Source organism: Prionailurus viverrinus, chromosome B3 (genome assembly GCF_022837055.1).
Source record: "Prionailurus viverrinus isolate Anna chromosome B3, UM_Priviv_1.0, whole genome shotgun sequence".
Classification (NCBI taxonomy): Eukaryota; Metazoa; Chordata; class Mammalia; order Carnivora; family Felidae; genus Prionailurus; species Prionailurus viverrinus.
In genome coordinates this window covers 110386051-110409965 of record NC_062566.1, presented here as the reverse complement: position 1 = coordinate 110409965, position 23915 = coordinate 110386051, and the positions used below count along the sequence as shown (strand labels likewise).

The 23915-nt window shown below is 51.5% G+C and overlaps 1 protein-coding gene across 4 annotated transcripts in view; it reads left to right on the top strand.

The window, feature by feature from the left end:
• Positions 1-23915, top strand: part of ACTN1 (actinin alpha 1) — a 95609-nt gene that overhangs the window by 39024 nt on the left and 32670 nt on the right. For all 4 annotated transcript variants that reach the window (XM_047861178.1, XM_047861176.1, XM_047861175.1 and 1 more), the window contains exons 2-4: positions 11816-11930; positions 16318-16437; positions 23221-23307. In XM_047861178.1, coding sequence (XP_047717134.1) covers positions 11816-11930; positions 16318-16437; positions 23221-23307 — 322 coding nt within the window. The remainder of the gene's footprint in view (positions 1-11815; positions 11931-16317; positions 16438-23220; positions 23308-23915) is intronic.

The window sequence follows — 23915 nt, the reverse complement described above, 5'->3', positions numbered from 1 at the left end:
GTGGCCCCCTTACTCCGTGGTGACCCTTTTGTCTCCGGACCTGGGCTGCAGGTGGACATAAACCAGGAAACAGGTTCCTGCTCCCCTCTCTAGTCTCCCCACTCTGGCTGGGAGGCTGGTCTCGAGGTTTCCCCGTCAGTGGTGAAATAAATAACAGGACCTCTTTCCTTCGGCCTGTGGAGCTCCGTGAATGATTAACCTTGATTAAACAGAAAGGGATGGGAAGTGAGAGCCGTGTGACCGCGGACATTTCTGGGCTCTGGCTCTGTTCTGTTTTGCTTCCATTGCCCTCATTGTGACAACAATCTGCAAAGTAGGGATATATTATGTGTCCCCATTTGTCAGGTGAAGCGACTGAGGCCTCAACAGGTTAATTAAAGTCACGTTGCCAGCGAGTGACAGAGGCCAGCTGGATGAAGCTTTTTTTTTTAATTGTATTTAAATCCAAGTTAGTTAACATACAGGGTAATAATGGTTTCAGGAGTAGAATTTAGTGATTCATCACTTGCATTTAACACCCAGTGCCCATCCTAACAAGTGCCCTCGTTAATGCCCATCCCCCATCTAGCCCATTCCCCACCCCCCACGCCCCAGCAACCCTCAGTTTGTTCTCTGTATTTAAGAGTTTCTTATGGTTTGCCTCCAGATTAAAAAAATTTTTAAGTGCCTGCTGTGAACACAGCACCAGGTTGTCTTTAATTGAGCATGTGGGATATAATTTGGTCCTTTCTGATGCTGGGCTGTGTAGGTCTTGTTATTCCCATTTCACAGGTGGGCATCCTGAGGCTGAGACTGAGAATCCTGTCCAAAGAGAGCTAGTGAGAGGTGAACCAGCTCCGCCCAGTTCCAAAGCCTAGCTAGCTCCCTTGGATGTCCCCGCCGCCCTGAGTTTCCAGGACCCCAGCACTTACATGACCTGGGGCGGGGGGTGGGGGGGCCAAGCTGTTAGAGGTACCCTTTCCAAACAGAGGAAACTGCCTGGTGGTTCTCAACTTCGTCAGCAACCACTCCCAGGTGGGGAGAAAGTAAATAGATCTGGGTGGAGATGTTCTTGAAGACTCTGCTTTTCATCTTTGAGCTAGCCAGCTGACAGCTTGCTTTGAAAGGCTGGCAGCATGCCCTTGATCAGTTAAGCAGATACTCCTGTTTATGTTACCAGAACAGCGGGCATCTGAGATCACTTCCGGGCAGCTCTTCGCCTAGAAACACCGACCAGTGCCCACGCCCTGGCGGCACTGGCAGCGTGTGGGGACCAGAGGGTCTCCAGGGTGGCCCGAGGGAGAGAAGGTACCCTGGCTGTGCCGGCAGCTACTGCAGAGAACTGAGCCCTGTGCACACGTGCTGGCCTGGCCCTTTCAGGGGGCCCCTGGCCTGACGCTCTCCCAATGCGGCCAGCGGCGGCAGAGGAGGGGTGGACCCTGGCTGGCATCTGGGCACCCGCGGGGCAGGGGGGTGGGGGTCTCGGGGTTGAAGACCTGACGTTTTACTTAGAGCCTAGATCAGGTTCCTGGTTGTTCTACTGCAGGGAGGGGGATGGAGAAGGAGAAGCCATGTTCTGTCTTTAAGACGCTTAGATCCTAGATGGGGGGTTTTCTGGGGCCACTTGGCCAGGGGCGTTTTGCCCTTCATCTTCCTCCACAGTTAACGGGTACTGACTATCGGGGTGGGTGGTTTATCCTCGTCTTCGCCCCTGACGATGACTTTCTTGGTAATCGTGGACCCTGATGAAGCACTTGAAAGTTTTTCACATCCCTTTCTCTATGTAATATTTGATTGTCTTGCTCATTCTTTTAAGTAGATGGGATACTTTTTTCCTTTTTTTTATCTTTTTTATTGTTCTTTTTTGTTTTGGAAATTTCTGTGTTTCCCTCCCCCCCGCCCCCCCGATAATACATGAGCACTGATCCCTCTCCCCGACAAAAAAAAAAAAATTCCCAGAGAAATGGGAAGTTCCCTATATCCTACCCCAGAGGTCTGACTTAGATAAATGTACATGTTTTCAGGCAGACTTTTTTATTTTATTTTATTTTTTTTAACGTTTATTTATTTTTGAGACAGAGAGAGACACAGAGCATGAACGGGGGAGGGTCAGACAGAGGGAGACACAGAATCCGAAACAGGCTCCAGGCTCCGAGCTGTCAGCACAGAGCCTGACGCGGGGCTCGAACTCACGGACTGAGAGATCATGACCTGAGCCAAAGTCGGCCACTTAACCGACTGAGCCACCCAGGCGCCCCGCAGGCAGACTTTAAAAAAAAAAAATTTTTTTTTTTTTTTAGCATTTATTTATTTTTGAGAGACAGAGAGATAGAGCATGAGCAGGGGAGGAGCAGAGAGAGAGGGAGACACAGAATCCGAAGCAGGCTCCAGGCCCTGAGCTGTCAGCACGGAGCCTGATGCGGGGCTGGAACTCACGAACTGTTAAGATCATGACCTGAATTGAAGTCAGATGCTCAACCGGCTGAGCCACCCAGGCGCCACCTCCCCTAGGCACACTTTTCTAATATTTGCAGAGCTCTTTTTTTTTTTTTTTTAAATAAGTAATGACTGTGTATGGTATAAAATTCAAAAGAAACAAAAGGGTATTCTGTGAAAAGCAAATGTCCTTCCCTCCTCAGCCAGGAGGCCCCAGATCCCTTCCCTGGAGGGAGCCACTGTTGCAGGTCCTTGTGTGTCCTTCCAGGGATACTCTGGCATAAAGCCTTTGTGGATGATCCTGTAAACTACTGACAATGTCTGCTTGTGAGGGTAGGAGCTCCCGGTCTTGAGACTGAAACACTGATCATACTTTGAGTCCTTTGAGATGAGACTATCCCTATGAAATTTATTGGCCTCTTTTGATAAGCAGTGGAGCCCGCCCATCAGAATCAGCCCTACACAGGAACAAAAGATTGTCCCTGGTGCTCTGTTTGGCTGTGCTGTCTTTTATTGTTTAATTGAAGTCTAGTTGACACACAGCATTCCATTAGTTTCAGGTGCACAATAGCGATTCTTGATAATTCTATACATTATGCTGTCTATACATCACAGTGTAGCTCCCATTTGTGCTGCTTTTATTTTTTTTATTTTTTAAATTAAAAAAAAATTTTTTTAACGTTTATTTATTTTTGAGACAGAGAGAGACAGAGCATGAACGGGGGAGGGTCAGAGAGAGAGGGAGACACAATCTGAAACAGGCTCCAGGCTCTGAGCTGTCAGCACAGAGCCTGACGTGGGGCTCGAACTCACGGACCGCGAGATCATGACCTGATCCGAAGTCGGACACTTAACCAACTGAGCTGCCCAGGCGCCCCTATTTTTATTTTTAATTTTTAAAAATGTTTATATATATATATAGAGAGAGAGAGAGAACAAGAGACAGAGCACAAGCTGGGGAGGGACAGAGAGAGAGAGAGAGAGACAGAGACAGAATCCAAAACAGGCTCCAGGCTCTGAGCTGTCAGCACAGAGCCCGACGCAGGGCTCGAACTCACAAGCCGTGAGATCATGACCCGAGCTGAAGTCGGACGCTTAACTGACCAAGCCACCCAGGTGCCCCTGTGCTTCTGTCTTTTAATTAGGCATGTTATGCTGGGGAAAGTTGCTGGATACCAGCCTGCAAGGTGTGAGGGACTTATTTGGGGTCACGTAAAGGGGTGGAGGTGACTTATCCGGGATGGCACGCACACCTGGCTGACCAGGTTTCCTGACCCCTGTCCTCTGAACAATAGCTCCCCCAGAATGATCCCAGGAGAGCAGGAGGAGGTGCCTGGGAGAGGCGTGGTCAGCACGTGAGCCTGGGCCCTGGTGGCTCAGTGAGGCGGCGCTGCTCTCCCCCCACCGCCGCCACGCCAGCCTTATTTGGCTGCAGGTGGGTTATCTTGTTTACTCTGTTGCGCCACCAGTAGAAAAGGCACCTTTGTCAACGGAGGCTTCTCTGGTGAGGTCAGCCAAGAGTGGACGGCCTGGATTGTGCACAGAGGTGAGTAAACATCAGAAAGGAAAGTGCTAGCAGGGGGAAGCAGATCGTTAACAACCAGCGACGTTTGCGGACGCCTGGACAAGGGAAGCAGACAAAGTCACGGACATTAGTTACTGGAGTGCCAGCACTGTGCACGTTCGGATGTGTTTTGTTTCAGGTGCTTTTCCTGCTTGTGTGATCCCTCACGTAGTTTCAAACCCGCAGCACACACAGTTCTGTATCCCGCTTTTTGTTAATTATATCTAAGGTGGTTTTTTTTTTGTTTTTTTTTTTTTTCCCATAATAGTCTATGATTTCAGAAACCCCTCATTTTGGCTGTATAGTGTTCCACTGAGTGGATGAATCATAATGTACTTTACTGATACTTTATTAATATAACTTGGGGCCATTTCTGATCTCTTCCTCTCCAGTAATGCTGGCAAAAACATTTTCACACGCGTGGTCCTTTCTGTCTTCAGCGTCATTTGCCCAGAATAGTGCCTCCGCCCTGGGCATGAGCCCATTGTAGTTGTTTCTCCGGGGGTTCGGCCCGCTGTGACGTGTTGAGGCCTCGTCACTGTACCCGCCCTGCGGTGGGAATTAGCAGAAACTGATTTTTGCAAAGGTAGTAAATGAACATTGGTTCCTTTGTTTCAGTTCACAAAGTGTGGCGGTGTGCGTGGCACATCTAATTGTCATCCCTAGTGACAGGGATCAGTCCTTGATCAGGCCCAAATGAGGGGAGCCCCTGCTACCTGTGACAGGAAGTCCCGTCAGCCTCTACTGCCAGATCCCTAGATGGCTGGTGTCCGCTGTGGTGTGAGAAGGGGACTGTGCTAATAAGCACTGCTGTGTTCTTATGGTCAACACACTGGATGTTCCTGCGTGTGCTGCTGCTTTTGTTAGGAGACTTACAGAGATTTCATGTTTTCCCACTGTGGAGCCAGAGTCCCTGAGTCTTTTCTTTTTCTTTTTTTTTATCAAAAAAAATTTTTTTAATGTTTATTTTTGAGAAAGAGAGACAGAGCACCAGCAGGGGAGGAGCAGAGAGAGAGGGAGACACAGAATCCGAAGCAGACTCAAGGCTCTGAGCTGTCAGTACAGAGCCCGATGCGGGGCTCAAACCCACGGACCGCAAGATCATGACCTGAGCTGACGTCGGACGTTTCACTGACTGAGCCACCCAGGTGCCCCCCCCCCCCCCCCGCCTTTTAAAAAAACATTTTATTTTTAAGTAATCTCTACATCCAACTCACAACCCCAAGGTCAAGAGTCGCATGCTCTATCGACTAAGCCAGCCAGATGCCGTGGGACCCTATGAGTCTGAGTTCAGGCTTATCCTGGTGACAGCTTTTTGGGGGCTTGTGGGATGTCTTATTTGTAAACGGTATGAGCATTTAAAAACTAGGGGATTCTGGGGCGCCTGGGTGGCGCAGTCGGTTAAGCGTCCGACTTCGGCCAGGTCACGATCTCGCGGTCCATGAGTTCGAGCCCCGCGTCAGGCTCTGGGCTGATGGCTCGGAGCCTGGAGCCTGTTTCCGATTCTGTGTCTCCCTCTCTCTCTGCCCCTCCCTCGTTCATGCTCTGTCTCTCTCTGTCCCAAAAATAAATAAACGTTGAAAAAAAAAATTTTTTTTAATAAAAAAATAAAAATTAAAAAAAATAAAAACTAGGGGATTCATATAAAAGGGCCGGATTTCTAGCTCCCCTTCCTTAGAGAGCTGGCAACCGAGGCCCATGTTCCCATGTGAAATGGGGCAGAGGCTGCTCCTGTCCCCTCGTCACCCCCACTCTCATACTGAAGCTGGGTTCCAGTTGTCACCTGCCGTCTTGTACCCTGGCAACCTCTTCTCTGTGCCCATGTTGCTGTCCCCAAGAGGGCCAGTGTTTTAAGAAAGATGCGTGAGCATACGTGGCGGTGAGGACTAGCCAGTCCTACTTTTCTTACATTTGCCCCTTTTGCTCATGCATTCAGCCTCCTTGAGCCTTAGTTTCCTCATCTGTAAAATGGCAAAGAATAACAGCACCTGCTTCGCATTGTTGCCGTGAAGATACAGGATTTAAAGGGGGTACGATACCCAGAAGTAAGTGCTTAGGCGACGTTAGCTGCTAATCTTATTATTTAGGGCGTATGTTTGTCTCCTGTAGGTTCTCAGCTAGGGGTGAGTTTTGGTTGTCACAACTTGACATGGGGAGCTGTTGTTGGAGTCTCACAGGAGGGGCTGGGGATGTTGCTGAACATCCTGTGATGCATAGAACAGGTCCCCCACCCCTAACAAAGAAGTCACCAGACCCAAATGTCAATAGTACGGAGGCTGAGAAGCCCTGTTTAGACATTTAAGTGTGACTCTTGGTAACTGAGCTCCTTAAACATATCTCTAAGGGAACAAGGACTGCCTTGGTCTCTCAAAGAATCAGAATTATAAGGGACCTTACTTAGTACGGCCCCCAGGGGTACTTGGATCCTTTCCTAGCACCCTCACCAAGCACATACCTTTGGCAGATAGCACACTGTACATCCAACATTAGGTCTGTTTATTACATTGAACTCCAGCCTTCCCGGAAGCTTCCTGTCCTCCACCTAGTAAGGGTGGCCACCATTCATTGAACCTGATGTGTGCGTGGTTGTACTTAGCAGTTGCCATGTGTTGCTGTATTGATCCTCACCATCCTTCAAGGTGGGTTCTCTTCTTATACCCATTTTACAGATGTGGAGGTTGAGGGTGGGAGAAGTGACGTCCCTTGTTCAGGATCACTCGGGCAGAGTGGGGACTAGATGCAGGTCAGGCTTGCTCTTTGCTTCTGCCTTGTCCCGCCTGGGGCTGCACCCAGCGAGCTCATTTGCTCATCCACAGGAAGATCTTTCAGCTATTTGGGGTGGCCTCTGAGCCCTCTCTTCTGTCCTCCTGGTCAAAGAGCCCCAGTTCCCAGAGTTCCCTGCAAAGACGTGTTTCTGATCCGCTCACCATCCAGAACGCTCTCCCATGTCTTGGTGGTCACCTGCCTGTGTTGTGGCTCTGCTCCCCTCACCTCTCTCCACCACGCTGCCCCCGGCCCCCGGAGAGGCTGCCCACCCCACGCCAGCTCTGTTGACGTTTCATCAGCTCAGACTCTGTGCCAGTGCTGACCGGAGTCATCCAGATCCTGTCTAGTTGGTATTTTCACTTCATAGTGACCCATTTTCAATGATACTCCACAAAATTCAGCCCACCTGTACCTGAATCTGAAATCTACGATGTCCTGGTGGAATAGAAAGTGTGTGGGGTGGGGAGTCAGGAGGCTGGCTGGTTTGTGAACACACCCAACTTTGTGGCCTGGGAAAAGCCACTCGCCTTCTCTGGTCGTGTGTCCTCCGTTGTGAAGTGAGGCTTTGACTTGGGTGATGTTAGCGTCTTTTCCAGCTCTAACATTCTTTGGTGAAATATGTTGGGCAGCAGGAGCTTGCAGTAACTCTAATTAGTGTGGTAGCAGTAACGATAGGTAATTATTAAGCAGTCACTCTCTTCCAGGCTCTTTTCAATGTTTTGAACAGATCGTCTTACTGGCCCCTCCAACCCCATGCTCTTATTACCTCCATCATATTACCCCCCATTCTACAGATGAGTGCCTTGAGGCAGAGCCCTGTTGTGTCACTGGCCCAAGGTGCCCACCTGACCAGAAGTGGTTGCATTGTCTTCTTTCGAATGAACCCTTCCAGGCTCTTAGATGCTCACTCTGTAGAGTGACCTTCCTGTGCTTCAGCATCTCGTGTTTTGCACTCCCTTCTTCCACCAAGATCAAGGCTATGAACGCCGCTGGACTTTAAAGGTTCAGCCTCTGAGTCATGCCTATGAGGTAATCCAGATGGGATACGGGTAGATAATTCAAGGTCAGTGAGAGGTTGAACAGGGTCCAGGTTCTCCGCTAGCCCCCCTCTCTCTGTCCAGCGCCCTCAGAACTTGCCGCAGGGCTGGAGGAGGGTGAAATGGGAAAGGGAACCTGCGCCCCAAGCATGTTTCCCGAGCCCATTTCTGCAACTGCGTGCATCCACAGAAAGCTTACTGGTTCCCTCTATCTCTTTAGGCTGTGAGCCAAAGATGGACCCAGTGATGATGCAGTTGGAGCAGGGGGAAGGTCCAATGGGGCCTGGCCTGGTGGGGACTAAGGCAGTAAAATGGCCCTCTGCCCTTCGTTTGAATGAGACTGGACCATAGCCCTGCTGGGATAGCACTGCTCCCTGCACTAGGGGTCAAGGGGCCCTGCGTCTCTAGCCATGGACGTCCATTGTGGCTGCTGGTTTTTCCTCCTTGCTGGACCCCTGGGGCACTGCTAAGGGGCAGGTGTCCTCCTCAGTCATAATGTTGGAGCTTGAGCATCAAGACCAAGGTCTGTTCGTGCGTCTTCACCAGCAATTGAGACCCCTCCACCCTTCGTGTTTCTTGTGGAAATTACTTGAGCTCTGGGCTTTGAAACCACAGTTTAATAAATCCTTTACTAAGGAGCTCCTGAAGCGCTGCCCTGGCCAGGGAAGCGTGAATCTTCAGTGTCTCAGACACAACAGGTGGGGCCATATGCTGGAGGAAAGAATATCACTGCGTGGTGTGCCTGGATGCCCACGTTGCTGGTGCTGTACTTCCCCCCCCCCCCCCACCCCGCGCTCTTTACCCTATTAGTCTCTCCTCTGTTGAGGAGTCACAAGGCCACTGTCAAAGTCACATGCTTTCTGCACCCCACACAATGGTAGTCCTTTCCCGTAACACATCCGCGTTCTCAGACACACTAAGTGTCTTCTTGGGAACCCAGGGCCGCACTTTTGGGGTGGGCCCCAGGCAGAGTTTGGTGGGAAGGCTGCAGGCTGGGGACACAGAGTGATGGGTCCACTGGGAGGTTTCAGGGGAGCTACCCTTTCTCCTCCTTTACCATGGATTGTGCACTTTTCTAAGTGACAGGCACTTTCTAAGTGTTTTCTAGTGAATCCTCCTGGCTTAAAGCATGCTGTCACTGTCTCTCTTTTACTGTTCAGGAAACTAAAGTTTAGGGAGGGTAGTCTGAAGGTCACGCAGCTTGAAGAGAGTAGATCTAAGCACTGAATCCAGATCTGGTATATCTCGAAGGCACGTTCTCGGTCACCAAGTTACTTCCGCCATTTCCTATGTAAGCCTGAGTTGCGTGATGGGTGCTGCTTGTTGGTGGAACTGTCTTATTTGGGAGGTGCTCAGACGCCCCTTCAAGGCATCATCAGTGGGGCCCGGGATGCAAGACTGAGGGTTTTAGCGAAGCGCAGTCCCAGAGGCCTCAGAAGCAGGGTTTTGTGTGGGAGACGTGAGCAAACACAGGTGCATTTCTGTCTCCCAGGGCTCTGAGCCTGGCTTCCCCAGGAAATGGGGCTGGCTGCTTTCAACAGCATTTTCCTCTTGCAAAAGCAGTGTCTTTTTTCAAAACCAGCCTCTTCCTCTCATCCCCAACCCCTCTCCACAACTGGGTGATAAACAGTGAGATTTCACAGGCCCCAGCTGTGCTGGTGATTCCCGCCAGGACTCTGGCCGCATTAGGACTGAAACTGTCCCCTGCTTGGGGGGGTGGGAGGGGTGTGGATCCACTTACCCTCCGGTCTGTAGAAAACTCCAGGCAGTGGCAGAGTGTGGGCCTGGAAGGGAGATGAGAACAAGGCGCTGTGGAAATCCAAGATGGTGGTAAATGAAGAAAGAGTACCCCTCCCCCCCCCCCCCCCCCCCCCCCGCCGCGCCACTAACTACACAGTGTGGTGACATCCAGGCAGTAGTATATGGACAGGTGCAGCTGGGGGAGAATATGGAACCACAAAATAAATTATCTTCAAGATAAAAAATTTCTCTAACACTCTAATATTTTTTACAACAACCAAAATAGTCTTAACAAAATGAAGATAAAGGCTAAGTGCCCTCTCATTTCCTGCCAGGTTGTAGCACCAACACAAAGGAAGGGCACCCAGTAAATATTCCTTCTTGCCCTTTCCTCTGAGCTGTCGTCTCACACTTCCGGAGGGTCCCTGAGGGCACTGTGTGGCCCCCTGCTCTGATACCATCCGGCATCACCCACAGGCGCAGTGGGATCATCTAGGCCCCCTCACTTCACATCAGCTTCTCACTGGCTCCTTCCCCAGTTGCCCAATTTTCCACTAGAATGTCCGCTGCACAGGGCAGGGGTTTTTGCTCTTTTGGTCACTGCTGTGTCCCTGACTCTGTGCCTGGGACTCTGGGGAGAGCATTGAGTCCACACCTTCAGGAGCTCCCATTCTGGCAGGTGGCCAGGCAAGGAACATGCAGTGGGATATGGGCAAGGATGGAGTGGGTGTGGGGTGCTTTGGGCTCTGTGCCCCAACCCAGATGTGGCAGTTGGCTGTCAGGAAGGCTTCCCGGAGGAGGTGATATCTTAGCCTGATCTTGGGAGATGAGCATGAGCTAGCCAAGCGTGACCTAGAGGATATTCCAGGCTGAGGATTCGTCTACACCCCCTGCCCACCCTTAGCCTATGTGCCAACCTTCGCAAAGCTTTTGGAGAGCACATACGCGCCTCTTCTCTCTCACGGAAGCAGACTGGCCTACAGAGTGGAGGTGTGTTTGCAGGGACAGAGAAGTAGCCCATGTTGGTAAATTCCTAGTGAGGCATGGTTTAAAGGTAAGGTCAGAACTGGGGGTGTCATAATACTGCCTCTTCTCCCCACCTACGTGAACGGTTATCCCTTCTTCCTGCTCACAGGCTCTGTAATTCTTCCTTATAAACCTAAGCAACCATTTCTTTTCCCCTGATGGTCACCGGTGTGGCGATCTTCCCTTCTGCCAGTTCATTGCCACTTAACTGTTCCTCCGAGGCAAGAGGAAGTGGTGGGGGAGGGGGGGTCATGAGTCTGGTGACCTTGCTGAGGAGGAGGGTAGTTCTGGGGCAGCTGCTGCTGCTGAGTAACACACTGCTCACTGTTGCAACTTCGCAGGGCAGGTGGGAAGAATGCTGACTGGCCCTGCTGTGGGGGGCTGGACGTTGGCTCTTGAGCCCCCATGTAGTTGAGTGCCGTTTGGTTGATGCATAGAAGTGTGGCGTTGCCAAAAGTAGATTGGATCTGAAGCAAGAGAGTTCCTCTCTCTGTTTCCGGTGGAATGTGGCAGCTGGGGAGAGACCCCTGCCCAGATTTTAGGCGGGCGTGGGAAATTGAAGCACGCGCTTTTTTTTTTTTCTCTGCTTGTTGAGTCACCCTGTTCCTTGTTTGAGCCACAAGGTGGTGCTGTTGGCACAGGACTGCTTGGTTGCTACAGAAGAGGCTTCAGTGTTGCTGCTCTGTCCCCACCAGCTAGAAAATTACAATATAGACGGTCTTTCATTTTCTCTCCTTAGATTCCCTTCCTGGAATTCTTCCTCATGCTCTTGCAGCTTGAGGTGGCTCCACATCCCTACCCCAAACATACACAACACGTGGGCATCGGGATGCTCACCGTTTTCTCCTTTATCCTGATCCCGGGCTTCTGAACTCTGATCCTGACAAGACTTACTAAGTCTTTCCCTTGTCCCTGCCAAGTGGACAAGGATTTAATGAACTGTTTTGCCCTAATTAACTAGTGAGGCTTAATGTGTTACCTCTGGGGTAATCTGCCTTGTAACTGTGAAGATCGAAACTAAGCCTTATACCCCAAGAGGTAAGTTGCTGGCCCTTCTGCTGTGGACGGGGTGGTGTTTTTGGAAGAAGGTTGGTTGGGGAGGCGTTAAAGGACGTGTTGCTTTGTCCATCCCACTGGTGTCAACACAGCAGCTAGAAAGGGCATGAGGCAGGTGGGTCCTGGGGACCCCCGGAGGCCCCTGTGAGGGCTTCAGAGACCATGGGACCTGTGGGGAGCCTGACCGCCTGCTCGTCTTTCCTTTGCCCAGACGTTCACGGCATGGTGCAACTCCCACCTTCGCAAGGCGGGGACGCAGATCGAGAACATCGAGGAGGACTTCCGGGACGGACTAAAGCTCATGCTGCTGCTGGAGGTCATCTCAGGTGAGGTGGGCCGCCCTGGCCGAGACGGGGTGCTGCCTGCTGGGCTCGGCCGCTTTGGGAGCATTGTCTGCCACCTGCTTCTGCTCTGCCTTTGGTCGTGGTGAGCTGTGGGTCTCTTGAAAGAAGTCAGGGGCGACCTGTGTGAATTAAGACGAGGAAACCGGGTTTGCTTCCGGCTCTGCCGCGGCCAGCCATCCATGTGTCCTTGGACATGTCACTGCCTTTCTGCCTTAGCACCCTCATTTGCAAAACGAGGGAGTATGGAGGGTGGTCTCGGAGGTCCCTTCCCCCTCCAGAGTGCTTGGACTTTGGGGTCATTATGTAACCATCTCCAAACCTCAGCTCCACTAGAACCCATCTGCCTATATCCAGATGATCCCACTCGCTTATCTGGCCCCCCGTGTAGAATTTGGATGTCCAGAAATCTGGAGGGGCAGCTCCCTTTGAATGCACATTTCCACTTTCTTATGAGTACCTTTCCTCCACGATGCCTTAGGGGTCGGTGGTTCCAACATTCTCACCTTGGTTCATACACTGGGTAATCATAGCTACTCTCTTCACTTTACCTTCTACCTTGACCCTAGTGAGTCCCAGACCTGGTCTCAGTCCAGCCTTTTCTCTCAAACCCCATCTCCACCCACATGCCCCCCAGGGTCCCCTCAGCATGTCCCAAACTGCGCTGACCAGCCCTGGCCCCGGCAGACCTCTTTCCTCTCATCATCTCCATCTTGTCCTTCTGAACCTAATGTAGGAATCAAAGACTGCTCTTCCTCTGTCTCCAACTGGGCGTTCGAGTTCTGTCCATTCTGTTATCCTTTTTTTTTTTTTTTAATGTTTATTCATTTTTGAGAGAAAGAGCGGGGCAGGGGCAGAGAGTGAGGAGAACAGAAGATCCAAAGCGGGCTCCGTGCTGACAGGAGCAAGCCCAGTGTGGGGCTCAAACTCACGAATCGTGAGATCATGACCTAAGCTGAAGTCGGACGGTCAGCTGAGCCACCCAGGCGCCCCTTTCTGTTATCCTTTTAACCTCTGCTACCGTGGTATCAATGTGGCCCTGGGTCAGCTCTCACCTAGGTGGCCCACAGAGGCCTGCAACCCCCACCTGGCTCCTTCCCCGCCGCTGCAGTCCATCACCCACAGCGTAGCCAGAGGGACCATCTGACGGCCCAAATATGGTCTCCCTGTTCCCTGCTCAGAGCCCTTCAGTGCCTCCCCAGGGCTCGAAGCCTGCGGCCCACATTCCTTAGCATAGCTTGAAGGATCCTTTGTGAGCTGGCACCTGTTTTGTTTTCAACTAACTTCCCAAAAAGGTATCAGACCTCAGACCCTCTGCCACCCCAAGAGACATGCAGTCCTCACCAATGACATGCTTTCTGGAAACCCTCTGGGCTTTTGCATAAGCTCCAACTGACTTTTCCCCCCCAATACTTCTAAATAACCTCTTGCAGGTGAAATCTGTGCATTGGGGGTGGGGTGGGGAATTGTGTGTGTGTGTGTGTGTGTGGTAAAATCTGCATAACATAAAATTTAGCATTTTGAACATTTTTAAAGTATTTATTTTGAGAGAGACAGAGACAGCATGAATGGGGGAGGGGTAGAGAGAATGGGAGAGAGAGAGGGGGAGAGAGAAAGAATCCCAAGCAGTCTCTGCACCATCAGCATGGAGCCTGACGCGGGTCTCGAACTCACGAAACTGTGAGATCATGACCTGAGCCGAAAGCTTAACCAGCTGAGCCACCCATGCCCCCAACATTTTGAACATTTTTAATTGTACCCAGAAGTAGTCAGTACGTTCCCAGTGTTGTGCTGCCATCACCACCATCCATCTCTAGACTTTTCCATCATCCCATGCAGAGACTCCAAGCCCATTAAACACTAACTCCCCCATCCCTTCTCCCTCGAGCCCCTGGAAGCCACCGTTCTTTTAGTCTCGGTGTGTTTGCCTGTTCTCAGCACCTCATAACAGTGGAATCATACAGGACACGTGTCCTTTTGCGGCTGTCTTATTTCCTCGTGACGTCTTCTGCGCTCATCCGTGTTGTACCATGTGTCGGAATCTCCTTCCTTTGGCAGGCTAATATCCCACTGTATGTACGTGCCACGTTTTGCTTATCCACTCATCTGATGGGACATTTGGACGGACGGCTTCCACCCTGTGGCTATTGTGAAAGATGCTGCTGTGAACATGAGTGGATGATGTCTGTTCGAGTCCCTGCTTTCAGTTCTTTGGGGGTATAAACCTAGAAGTAGAAATGCTGGATCATATGGTAATTCTATGTTTAACTTTTTGTAGGAACTGCCATACTGTTTTCCTTTAACTGCCTTTTAGAGCATCCTTCCCTGCCTCCTCTTCAGCATTTCTTCATTTAAACAAACCTGGTGTTGTTCTTTTTCATTCTTTAAAACTCAGCTCGGGGTTTCCCTCCAGGAAGGCTTTCACCACATGAGTGGCCGCCCTCCTTTGGGCTCCTGTCACACCCCATTAATTCCTCTACTGTGTTAGTTTCCCCGTGGCATGATCATTTTTGGCTCACTTGGTTTTTTTTCCCCCCTTCTATCCTGAGCTGTTGGGGACAGGGATGGTCTCATCTTTGTGTCTCAAGTGCTTCAGATTGTACTCGGCATGTAGGTGATGCTTGGCAAATAGTAGGGTGACCGGATGCCCTGAACTGGGCTTTTCTGTGTAGCTGCCAGTGTGTCCCCACTGAACGGGACCGGTGTGTGTCCGTGAAGCGGGCTTGTCTCTTCCCATGGAGTGGGAGAAATGGAGTCACTGAGACGTTGCCTTTTCTTCCTTGAGTGTCTTGAGGTGGATAGAGTGACGGAAGGAAGTGCCTGCAGAGGTTCTCTGAGAAGCGTCCCTGGACCACCCACACCAGAGTCCACAGGACTGCTTGTCAGCCTGCAGATTCCCGGAACACGCCCCAAACTTCCTAAATCAGAAACGCAGGAGGCAGGTGAAGGCTGGGTGTCTGAAGCTCGAGAACTGCTGGCCTGACCGCCTCCGCCGTCCTGTTCCAGCCGGTGTGCACAGCCGTCAGCTGGCTGGGGAGCCCGGGGCTTGGTGGGACCTAACGGCTGGGTCTTTAGCAGGAGGGCCTTCGGGGCGGGGGGCGGGATGGAGTGCCGCTTCCATCCATCCTGTGGGAAGATGTGGCGTGTCATCCGCCCGGGAGGACGGCGGGGTACCTTGCTGGAGAGGCTGAGCAGCGGCCGCGAGTGGAAAGTCCTGATTTAATCACAAAAGCCCAGCTGTGCTTCCCTGGGAACTGCCTCATCCCATCTGTAGCAGGAAGTCTGTTCCCTAGAAGCTGGGGGGCCGGGAGCCCCCCCTGCAGAAGCGCTGCTCTGACCTTGTGGCCGCCCAGCCCCTTGAGCTCCCTCAGCCAGGCGGCTCACGTGCTTGGTGTGGCACGGAGGGGTGTGCAGCTGGCTGTGCTGGAGACCGTGGCAGGTGCAGGCGTACTGAGTCTGGGGCTCTAGGACGGTATTTCTCAGCCCTTTGGTGCCCCTGGCCTCTTAGAGACTTTACTGCTCTGTGCCCTTCCCCCGGTATGGGCGCGCGTGTTAGACATACGAATTTTTCAAATAGTTTCGAGAAGGCCCCGAGTGCCTCTGTTCTGAGCCGAAAGTGCTCTTAGTGGGCTGTTGGGGGCACCATCCTTTCCCCACAGCTTCTGAGCCTGACACCTGAGTTGGAGGAGGGGGTGGAGTGAGGGTGGGGGTTGACTTGGAGCCAAGCCAACGATGTCCCTGCCGGAGGCAGCGGTTTCAAGTGAGAGAGGGAGGCTGTGGGCAGCTCCATTCAAACGCCAGGAACTTTTCCAGAATATTCGAGAGTGCCGACACACCTTCCCAGGCCAAACGTTCCAGACTAGAAGGGATTCAGGGCCTTTGCATGTGCTGTTCCTTTTCTGCCTTGAACATCACTCCCTGCTGTCCCGGCCTGGCTGCCCTCCCACTCACAGGCCTTCCCTGACTTCCCTAAGCCCTTTGTCCTCCTCCTGTGCTCCTCTGCATCCTTTTGTTAAGTATTTATCCTTCTTGGTGTTTGCTCATTTGCATATACTTGTGTGTTTCTCTGTTGAAGCTCCTCCTGGTCCGTAAGTGCACAAAGGCAGGAAACGGTTTCATTCACCCCTCTATTCCTAGCACCCAGCCAAGTCCCTGATTGGGGAGGGGGGGGGGCTTACTACAGATCTGCTGGGTGGAGGCAAGCAGTTCAGGTCTGAGAAGTGGCAGAAAAGAGGCAGGGTCAGCTCTCTCTGTTGTTTCCTGCCAGCGTGGCCCTCGCTCGCAGCCAGGCGAGGGGGTCATGAGAGCAGCAGCCCGGGTCCCGGGAAACAGCATCTCACCCTTCCTGCCCTCCCTCTCGGTCTGTATTCAGGGGAGCGCTTGGCCAAGCCGGAGAGAGGCAAAATGAGAGTGCACAAGATCTCCAACGTCAACAAGGCCCTGGATTTCATCGCCAGCAAGGGAGTCAAGCTCGTGTCCATTGGAGCCGAAGGTGAGTGAGGCCTGCTGGTGGGCTGGCCCCTCTCGGAGCCTGAGTGTCTGCTCTCTGCTCTCCTGGCCTTTTCTGCCCTGACTCCCCGGGTCCTGCATCGCTGGGGGCATTTGAAAGTGAGGCTGCCGGCACCTCCATCTGGTCGACCTGTGGATTCTGCATGTAACAAATACGCTTTCCATCCAGTCTCTGTGCCCCCCACCCCCGGGTCTGCCTCCTGGAAAGCCAAGGGCCAGCTCCCTGGTCCTCACCCCAGTGCCAGCCCCTCCTCCACACGCCTAGCCTAATCCTGGTGCCATGGGGTCCCGTGTGAGCGGAATGCTACTTCCCTCACCCGAAGGCCTGCCTGCACTTTGCTGCCCGGGGTGGGGAATCCTATTGCCTGGAGAGTGTCAGACACGGACTGGGTTGGACAGCGAGGGCTGCCCCGAGGCCCCACAGAGTCCCGGGAAGACTGATGTCCAGAAGCCTTCCGGGACATTCAGGGACATTCCGAATAGCATTCTTCTGCCTGTTAGCTTCTTGACTCTTTTTTTTCTTCACTTGAAAAAAAAAAAACAACTTTAAAGCTCAGTGTAAATTGTTATTAGCTTGTTCTTAATGGTTTAGAAGAGGCAGTGCAGTTTCTTGTGTGCACTGGGGCGGCTCTGAAGGATTTGGGGAGGGTGGAGGTGATTAGAATAGGACACCCTAACCAGGCCGTGTCAGGACTGTGTCCCAAGGACTCAGCCGGGACTCAGCGGGCACCTGCCGTGCAGCACCAGAAATCTAGAGATGGAAAGAGTCTCCGTCCATTCATTCACGATTGAAGGTGTGTGCACGGCTGCGATCGCTGAGCACATACGCTGTGGAGGGGGTGTGCCAAAGCCCCGTGTACCAGTGATCTCATTTAACCCTCTCTGGTGGCCCCAGTTATCCTCACTTGATGAGAAGGAAACGGATGCCCTGATGAGATGAAATAACTTACTTAAGGTCCCAAGGGCAGTAAATGGCAAAACCAGAACTCAGACCCGGTCTGCATGACCCCAGAGAGATGCCCCTGGAGAGCAGCCTTTTCTTAAAGAGGGTGGGGGACTTGCTCCAGTAAATCACAGGAGCAGATCTCTCTTCTGGTTGATGAATTTAAAGCCCCTGGCGCCCTTCTTTTCTAGAAATTGAGGGATTGAATATTGCTACATCAAACACAAATGTTAGCACGGTGTTGGCAAAGTGTAGCCCATGATGTCAAATGCGGCTGACACGGGTTTTTGTAAATACTGGAACGCAGCCACACCTGTCTGTTTGCATATTATCTGTGTCTGCTTTCCCGCTACAATTGGCAGAATAGTTGCGACAGAGACCATATGGCCTGCAAAACTGAAACTATTTCCTGTCAGGCCTTTTACAGAAAAATATTGCCATCCCCTGCCTTACTGGGGACTCAAGCTAATGCTTGAGCGGTCATGGGTAGGGCCTCGTGTGGCCCGGCACACCTTCAGCTGTGGAGCCAAGACTGCATCTTCCACATCCGTGTGGCGCCGGCTCCTCACAGTGTGATGCACATAGTATGTACTCAGTAAATGTTCAAAGGACTTGCACACGGCAGGGTACTTGGTTTTCTGAGTGGGGACGTATTCTCTGCTTTTTAACAAGAAGAAAAGAAAAGAGTAGGTTGGTCTGTTAGGGAGGAACAAAGACGTGGCAGAAAAAGTTTCAACCAAGCAGGGCTGGGAAACCAAAGAAAATGGCACTCAGCTGGTCTGGAGCAACCACACATGTCCCCTGGGGCCGGGAAGTGAAGGATGGAGAAGGTGGGTCAGGGATGACCGTAGGGATGGGTGGGGATTGTGGAGAACTGGGAGAGCACGTCCTTCTAAGCGGGGCACCTGCCATGCATCTCTAATCATTTGTTGCTCTCTGGGAATGTGGGTTCCAGCATCGCCACATCTTTCAGTGTTTTAAAAGAAGCCAGACATCCAGATTTTTAGAAAGAAAAATTTAATAGCTATCTAACAACAACAAAAAAATGTTTTGTTTTGTTTTTTTTAAACTCTGAAGTCCAAAGGGGAGGAGGGACAGGGCAGATGGGAGGGAATAGCACTTGGTTCTGACTCTTTTCCTGGTTGGACAGGATGCTTTGCATGGGATATCCCCTTTGACCTGAGGGCAGGCCTGTAGGGTGGGTATCACTGGCCACATTTTACAGTCAAGGCAACAGAAGCTTACAAACGTTGCTAGGGTTTTGAAACCAGGGGTTCGGGCTCCAGAGCTGAGGTCTGAACTTCTTCCTGTCACTCCGGACACCGTTGGAGTCCCATGCGGGGGCCAAGGATAGGACTGTCCCATCAGCGACCAAGTGGCAGGCCAGGTTGGCTGTGCTCCCCCCAGCAGGGGGTGAAGAGCAAAGACAGACACTGGCTCAAACTCCACCCAGCACCTCTGGCCTTCCCAGAAGTCTGTTAACCAAGCTGGCCACAGTTTCCAATTTTTTTTCACATGGGCTCACTCCTCTAAATATTTTTATTATTATTTTTTAAAGTTTATTTATTTGAGAGAGAGCACACCCAAGCAGGGGAGGGGCAGAGAGAGGGAGAGAGAGAATTTCAAGTAGGCTCCATGCCATCAGCCATCTGGAACAAGATGCTGGGCTCGAACCTGTGAACCATGAGATCATGACCTAGGCTGGAAGTTGGACACTTAACTGACTGAGCCACCCAGGCGCCCCTCCTCTAAAGATTTTTAAAGGGTCCTTTAAAATGAGATCATCCTTACCTTCTCTCTGCCTGCAGGAGTCAGGGCTTCAGGCTGAGCCTTCCGCTTTGAAATCCTCTCTCCCGTTTCACGGTGAGCACTGAGATCATGCTGTGATGGCTGCCCTGCTGTGCCAGGACACTGGACGAGGCCACATGTGGGCTTTGTTTATTTTAATGAAATGAAGTTTACCGCTGTAGACTATATAACAAAACGCGGTGGAGGGGATCACCCGGAATGAGCTCTCCTGGGGGCTGGGCTGGGGTGGGGGGAGGTGTTGCTGGTTGCCCTGAGGAGCCATTCTGGGCCGAGGGGAGCAGGCCTGGCGTGGGCAAGACCTTTCAAGAACTATCATGTGGTGCAAGGACTAGACTCCGGTCAAGCCCTGAAGGGCAGAACCAGGCCCGGGAGCCCCCCTGGGCAGGCTGATTCTGCATGATGGGCAGAACCCACGGGAATGGAATGGGTGCTCTCCGGCAGGGGGCATATGGCCCCTGTCCCTGAAGGTGTTCAGATGGAGGCCGAAGGCAGGGAACTTCCGTACATCCCGGAGGGATTAGGATAGGTCCTCACGGTTTCCTTTACCAGACTTGGTTTAGTGCCCAGACTTCATAGAGTTGAGGCTTGTCCTAGGTGAGTGGTTGGGATTTAAGCAGGTGAGAGGACCCGGAAGGATTTATGTTAAGATCTTTGGGCAGGGAAAGCTTGATGGCTTTGGGGGCCAAGAGCCTGGCGGTGCTCTTGATGATTTCTCACGTGTCCTCAGGGTGGAGGGGGTAGTGGGTGCAGTAACTAAAGCATCGGTCTGGGAGGTGGTGACATCCAGGTCTAGTTTCTGCCAGGTGGAACGTCTTCATTCTGCCCTCTGAATCGTGTGCAGGCGACCGCATCCCTGGAGTGGGGGCAGGGGGTAAATGCAGGATGCGAGCAGCTCCTTGGCTGGCCGTAGACCAGAAATTCAGAAACATGCCGCTTCTTCCCACACCCGTGGCACACATTGTAGTCTGTCATTGTGGTTTTGTCCACAGGGCCCAGTGGTGGCCTTGGGACCCTCCTTTTGGACCCAGCATGCGTGGTAGCCCCCTGCTGGTGAGATGGGGTGTCTCTGCTCCAAACATACAGATGCCTGGGAAAAGGGTTTGTTCTGGGGCTCCTCTGGGGAGGGCTGTTCTCTGGGGGTGGGACAGGGAGCCAGTGGGCCCTGAGGCTGGGGTGGTGCATGGGGTGTTAACACCCCCCCCCCTTTTTGCCTGTACTTGGCTCTCCTCTTTCCCGAAGGATCTGGTATGAGAATTCAGGGAGCAAAACTCCCTGGGGGTTTCTAGAGGAAGGAGGGAGAGAGGAGTAAGCAGGCAAAACCCAAGAAAGAAGGCACTCTGTCTCCCTGAGCTTGTCTCCCTTAGTGCTGGGAGGGTGCTGAGCTCTGGGCCAGCAGGAGGCACGGGTGTTTGGCCTTCACGGTTGGGGCAGAGGCGGGAACCCATGTAGCGGCCTCTCCTCCGATGGGAAGGTCACGTGGCCCTGTTACCACTGGAGCCTCTTCTAGGCTTTAAAAAAATGCCCCCTGTATTTGAAACACCGTCCCTGAAATTTCATACTTGCTTTTTCCACTTTCCATATTACAAAGATTTCTCCAAGTCATTAAAAAGTCATGAATGTAATATTTAGTGGCTGTGTTAATTGTTGAGCCCAGCTGTGCTCTGTCCCAGACCTGGGTCCTGCCCTGGAGGAGCTTGAGTGCGGTTATGTTCTCCCGGCCCCAGGCCTGGGTGACCGCCACCCATTCACCCACATGTGTGTAGTGACCTCCAGTACTCATTCATTCATTCACTCATTCATTCATTCAGCAAATGTTGATGGAGGGCTTTCTCTGTGCCAGGCACCGTGCTGGGCTCTAAGCAGCGATGCAAAACAGAAAACTTGTTCCCCCCTTGGAGCTTATGTTCTGGAAGGGGAACAGAGAAAATACACACATACATGCGTCAGAAGGGGAAAAACCCAGCAGGGAGTAAGGTGGGAGGTTTCTAGGAGAAGATGCAGTGGAGATGGGAGGGAGGTGAGGGACAAGTCACATGGGGGCCATGTGACTGGAGGAGATGGGGGGACTGTGAGCGCCTCACTGGCCACTGGCTTTGACTCCAAGTAAGGTGGGAAGCTATGGAGGTTCTGAGCATGGGGGTGCCAGGGGCTGGGGATTTACTCAGTCACACCTCGAACTTGGTATATTCTTGAAGTTTCCAACTTGGGGCCATGATAAATGACCCTACGACAAACTCCTTTATGCAGTAACCTTACTCTGCATTTCAGATCATTGGCTAGGGACAGATTCCTAAAGGTGGATTTCACCGTGAAAAAGTCGAACAACTTCAAGGTGCTTGATCCTGTTGCCAAATTATTTCCCAGAAAGTGTTTTTTTCAACCAGTTTATACTTCTAGCCACAGTGTGGTAGCCTTGTTACCATCATGGTGTGTGTTCCTTGTTTTTTAACTTTGCTAATTTAGTAGCTGGGAAAATGTTATCTCTTTAATTACAGGGAGAAGGAACATGGTTATAAATTGGTTATATTTCATATTTTGTGAAGTATTTATTCATGTTTTTTGCCTATTGTGAATTTAGATTTTTTTCCTTATCAATTTATATAAACTCTTTTATTTTTTAAATTTAAAAAAAAATTTTAAATTTATTTGTAATGTTTTATTTATTTTTGAGATAGCGCAAGCAGGGGATGGGCAGAGAGAGAGGGAGACAGAGGCTCCAAAGTGGGCTCCGTGCTGTCAGCACAGAGCCCAATGTGGGGCTCGAACTCACAAACCGGGAGATCATGACCTGACCCAAAGTCGGACGTTCAACCGACTGAGCCACCCAGGTGCTCTCCCTGTATAAACTCTTTAAAAGTTACAGATATTAAACCATCGGAAGTCACTAGTGAAAAGGCATTTTTAAAAAACCAAATCTTTATGAACTGACTCCTGACTGATTCACTGCCTCTACTTCCCCCCAGCATGCTCTGCAAAGAGCTGGCTGGCTCTCTTACCTGTTAAAGAAGATGGTCGTATGCTACTCAGTTGTCTGTCTCTAACCCAGGTCCTCCGACTCGGGTCTGTGTCCCGCGGGTATCTGGGGCTCTGGGAAGGGCATTTAAAGCCGTCGTTAGCAGGAAGGGTTACATCCTGTCCCCTGTCCGACGTGGACACTGTTCCTTCTAGACCCCACCCCCCATGCAGGCTCCACAGAGTTACCCCCCACCCCCCGCCCCCCGCCAGGAAGCAGCAACACTGCTCTGTACCTTCTTGGTCATGTGGCAACATGCAGTTTTGCCCTCACTTTGGAGGGGGTAAGATGTTAGAATCTTAGAATGTCATCTCCTTAATGGAATCTACTCTTGTTTAAGGGGTTTGTGGGAAGCAGACCCTAGTGGACACGGGCTCAGGATATCGGGAGTTCCTGGAACTTACTCCTTCTCATGGTTCTGGTAGGTTTGTCCTACAGTTAGCTTTTCAGGTTGGAAAAAAAAAAAAAAAAAAAGATATTCTTTGGATGCCAAACTCTTAGCTGAGAGTACCTTGCCATGGGGCCGGGTTACTGTCTCCTGGTCTGGAAGCAGGTGAGGGTTAGGGATCTGTGTTTGCTGGGTTGATTATCTTCTGATGTGGACACTGGCTTTTTGGGTGTGGGTGGCTATTTTGAGAGCTGTGATCGCCCAGACTTCCCTGGCTCATAGAATTGCCAGAACATTTGCAATGATTTAGAAACATCTCCCTTTTCTCTGTCAGGCTGGTGAAGACACCCCCTTCTCTCTTGCCTTCCCAAATGTACCCCATTGGAATTGATCACACCTGCCTTGTGCTCAGGGTCACCTCCAAATAGATTTCTCTCCTGTTACCTGTGGTACCTGGTTGTACTTTAAAAACCCATACCCACTTTTCCCTAGAAGTGGAGCTGTGTGGTCCTTGATTTACTACATGGTACACCCATGGATGTGGGCACTCCGGGAATTTTAACTCTGTCCCTGCCAAGAGCCATCCTAACATGTCCTGATGCCATTTCTGTAGAAATCGTGGATGGGAACGTGAAAATGACCCTGGGCATGATCTGGACCATCATCCTCCGCTTCGCCATCCAGGACATCTCTGTGGAAGGTGGGTCTTCTGCTCTGTTCCATTAGTCCCTGAGCCCCCTCCACTCCCCTGCCCTTGCCATCACATCTTCTTTCCTGGACTCAGCCTGGAGAACTCCCTGACCCCTGGCAATGGGGGCTTAATCATGGGCCGCATCTTGGGCTTCTGACCCTTTGCTGTTACCTGCCCTCCCTCCTAGTCTGTAGAGAAATAAGAACTGATTGGGGTTCTGGTTTCCACTGGTATGTTGGCCCCTGGGGAATCCCCCTGACGCTAAGCCTGCCTGAGGTTGCTCTGGGGAACTGGAAACCCCACCTGGTTTGTGGGCTGTTAAATCCAAAAAGGTAGGGAGATAGCAGCGTGGAGGGAGTGTCTTGGGATTCTGAGTTGACCCCAGGTCCTCCACTTTGCTCCCACAGCACCCTCTGGTGGCCACTTCGCAGATCTTTAAGAGGCCACCATAGTTTGGGGCTGGGAACTCTGAACTTTTGGTTCCATACTCCAGCAGTTTCTGAGCTTTATATCTGATATGCGTGTATTCATTTTGTAATAAGCTATATTTGTGTATTGGAATTCATATTATGAAACCTATACCAAAACAAATTTCAAAAAGATGACACGGAGATAAT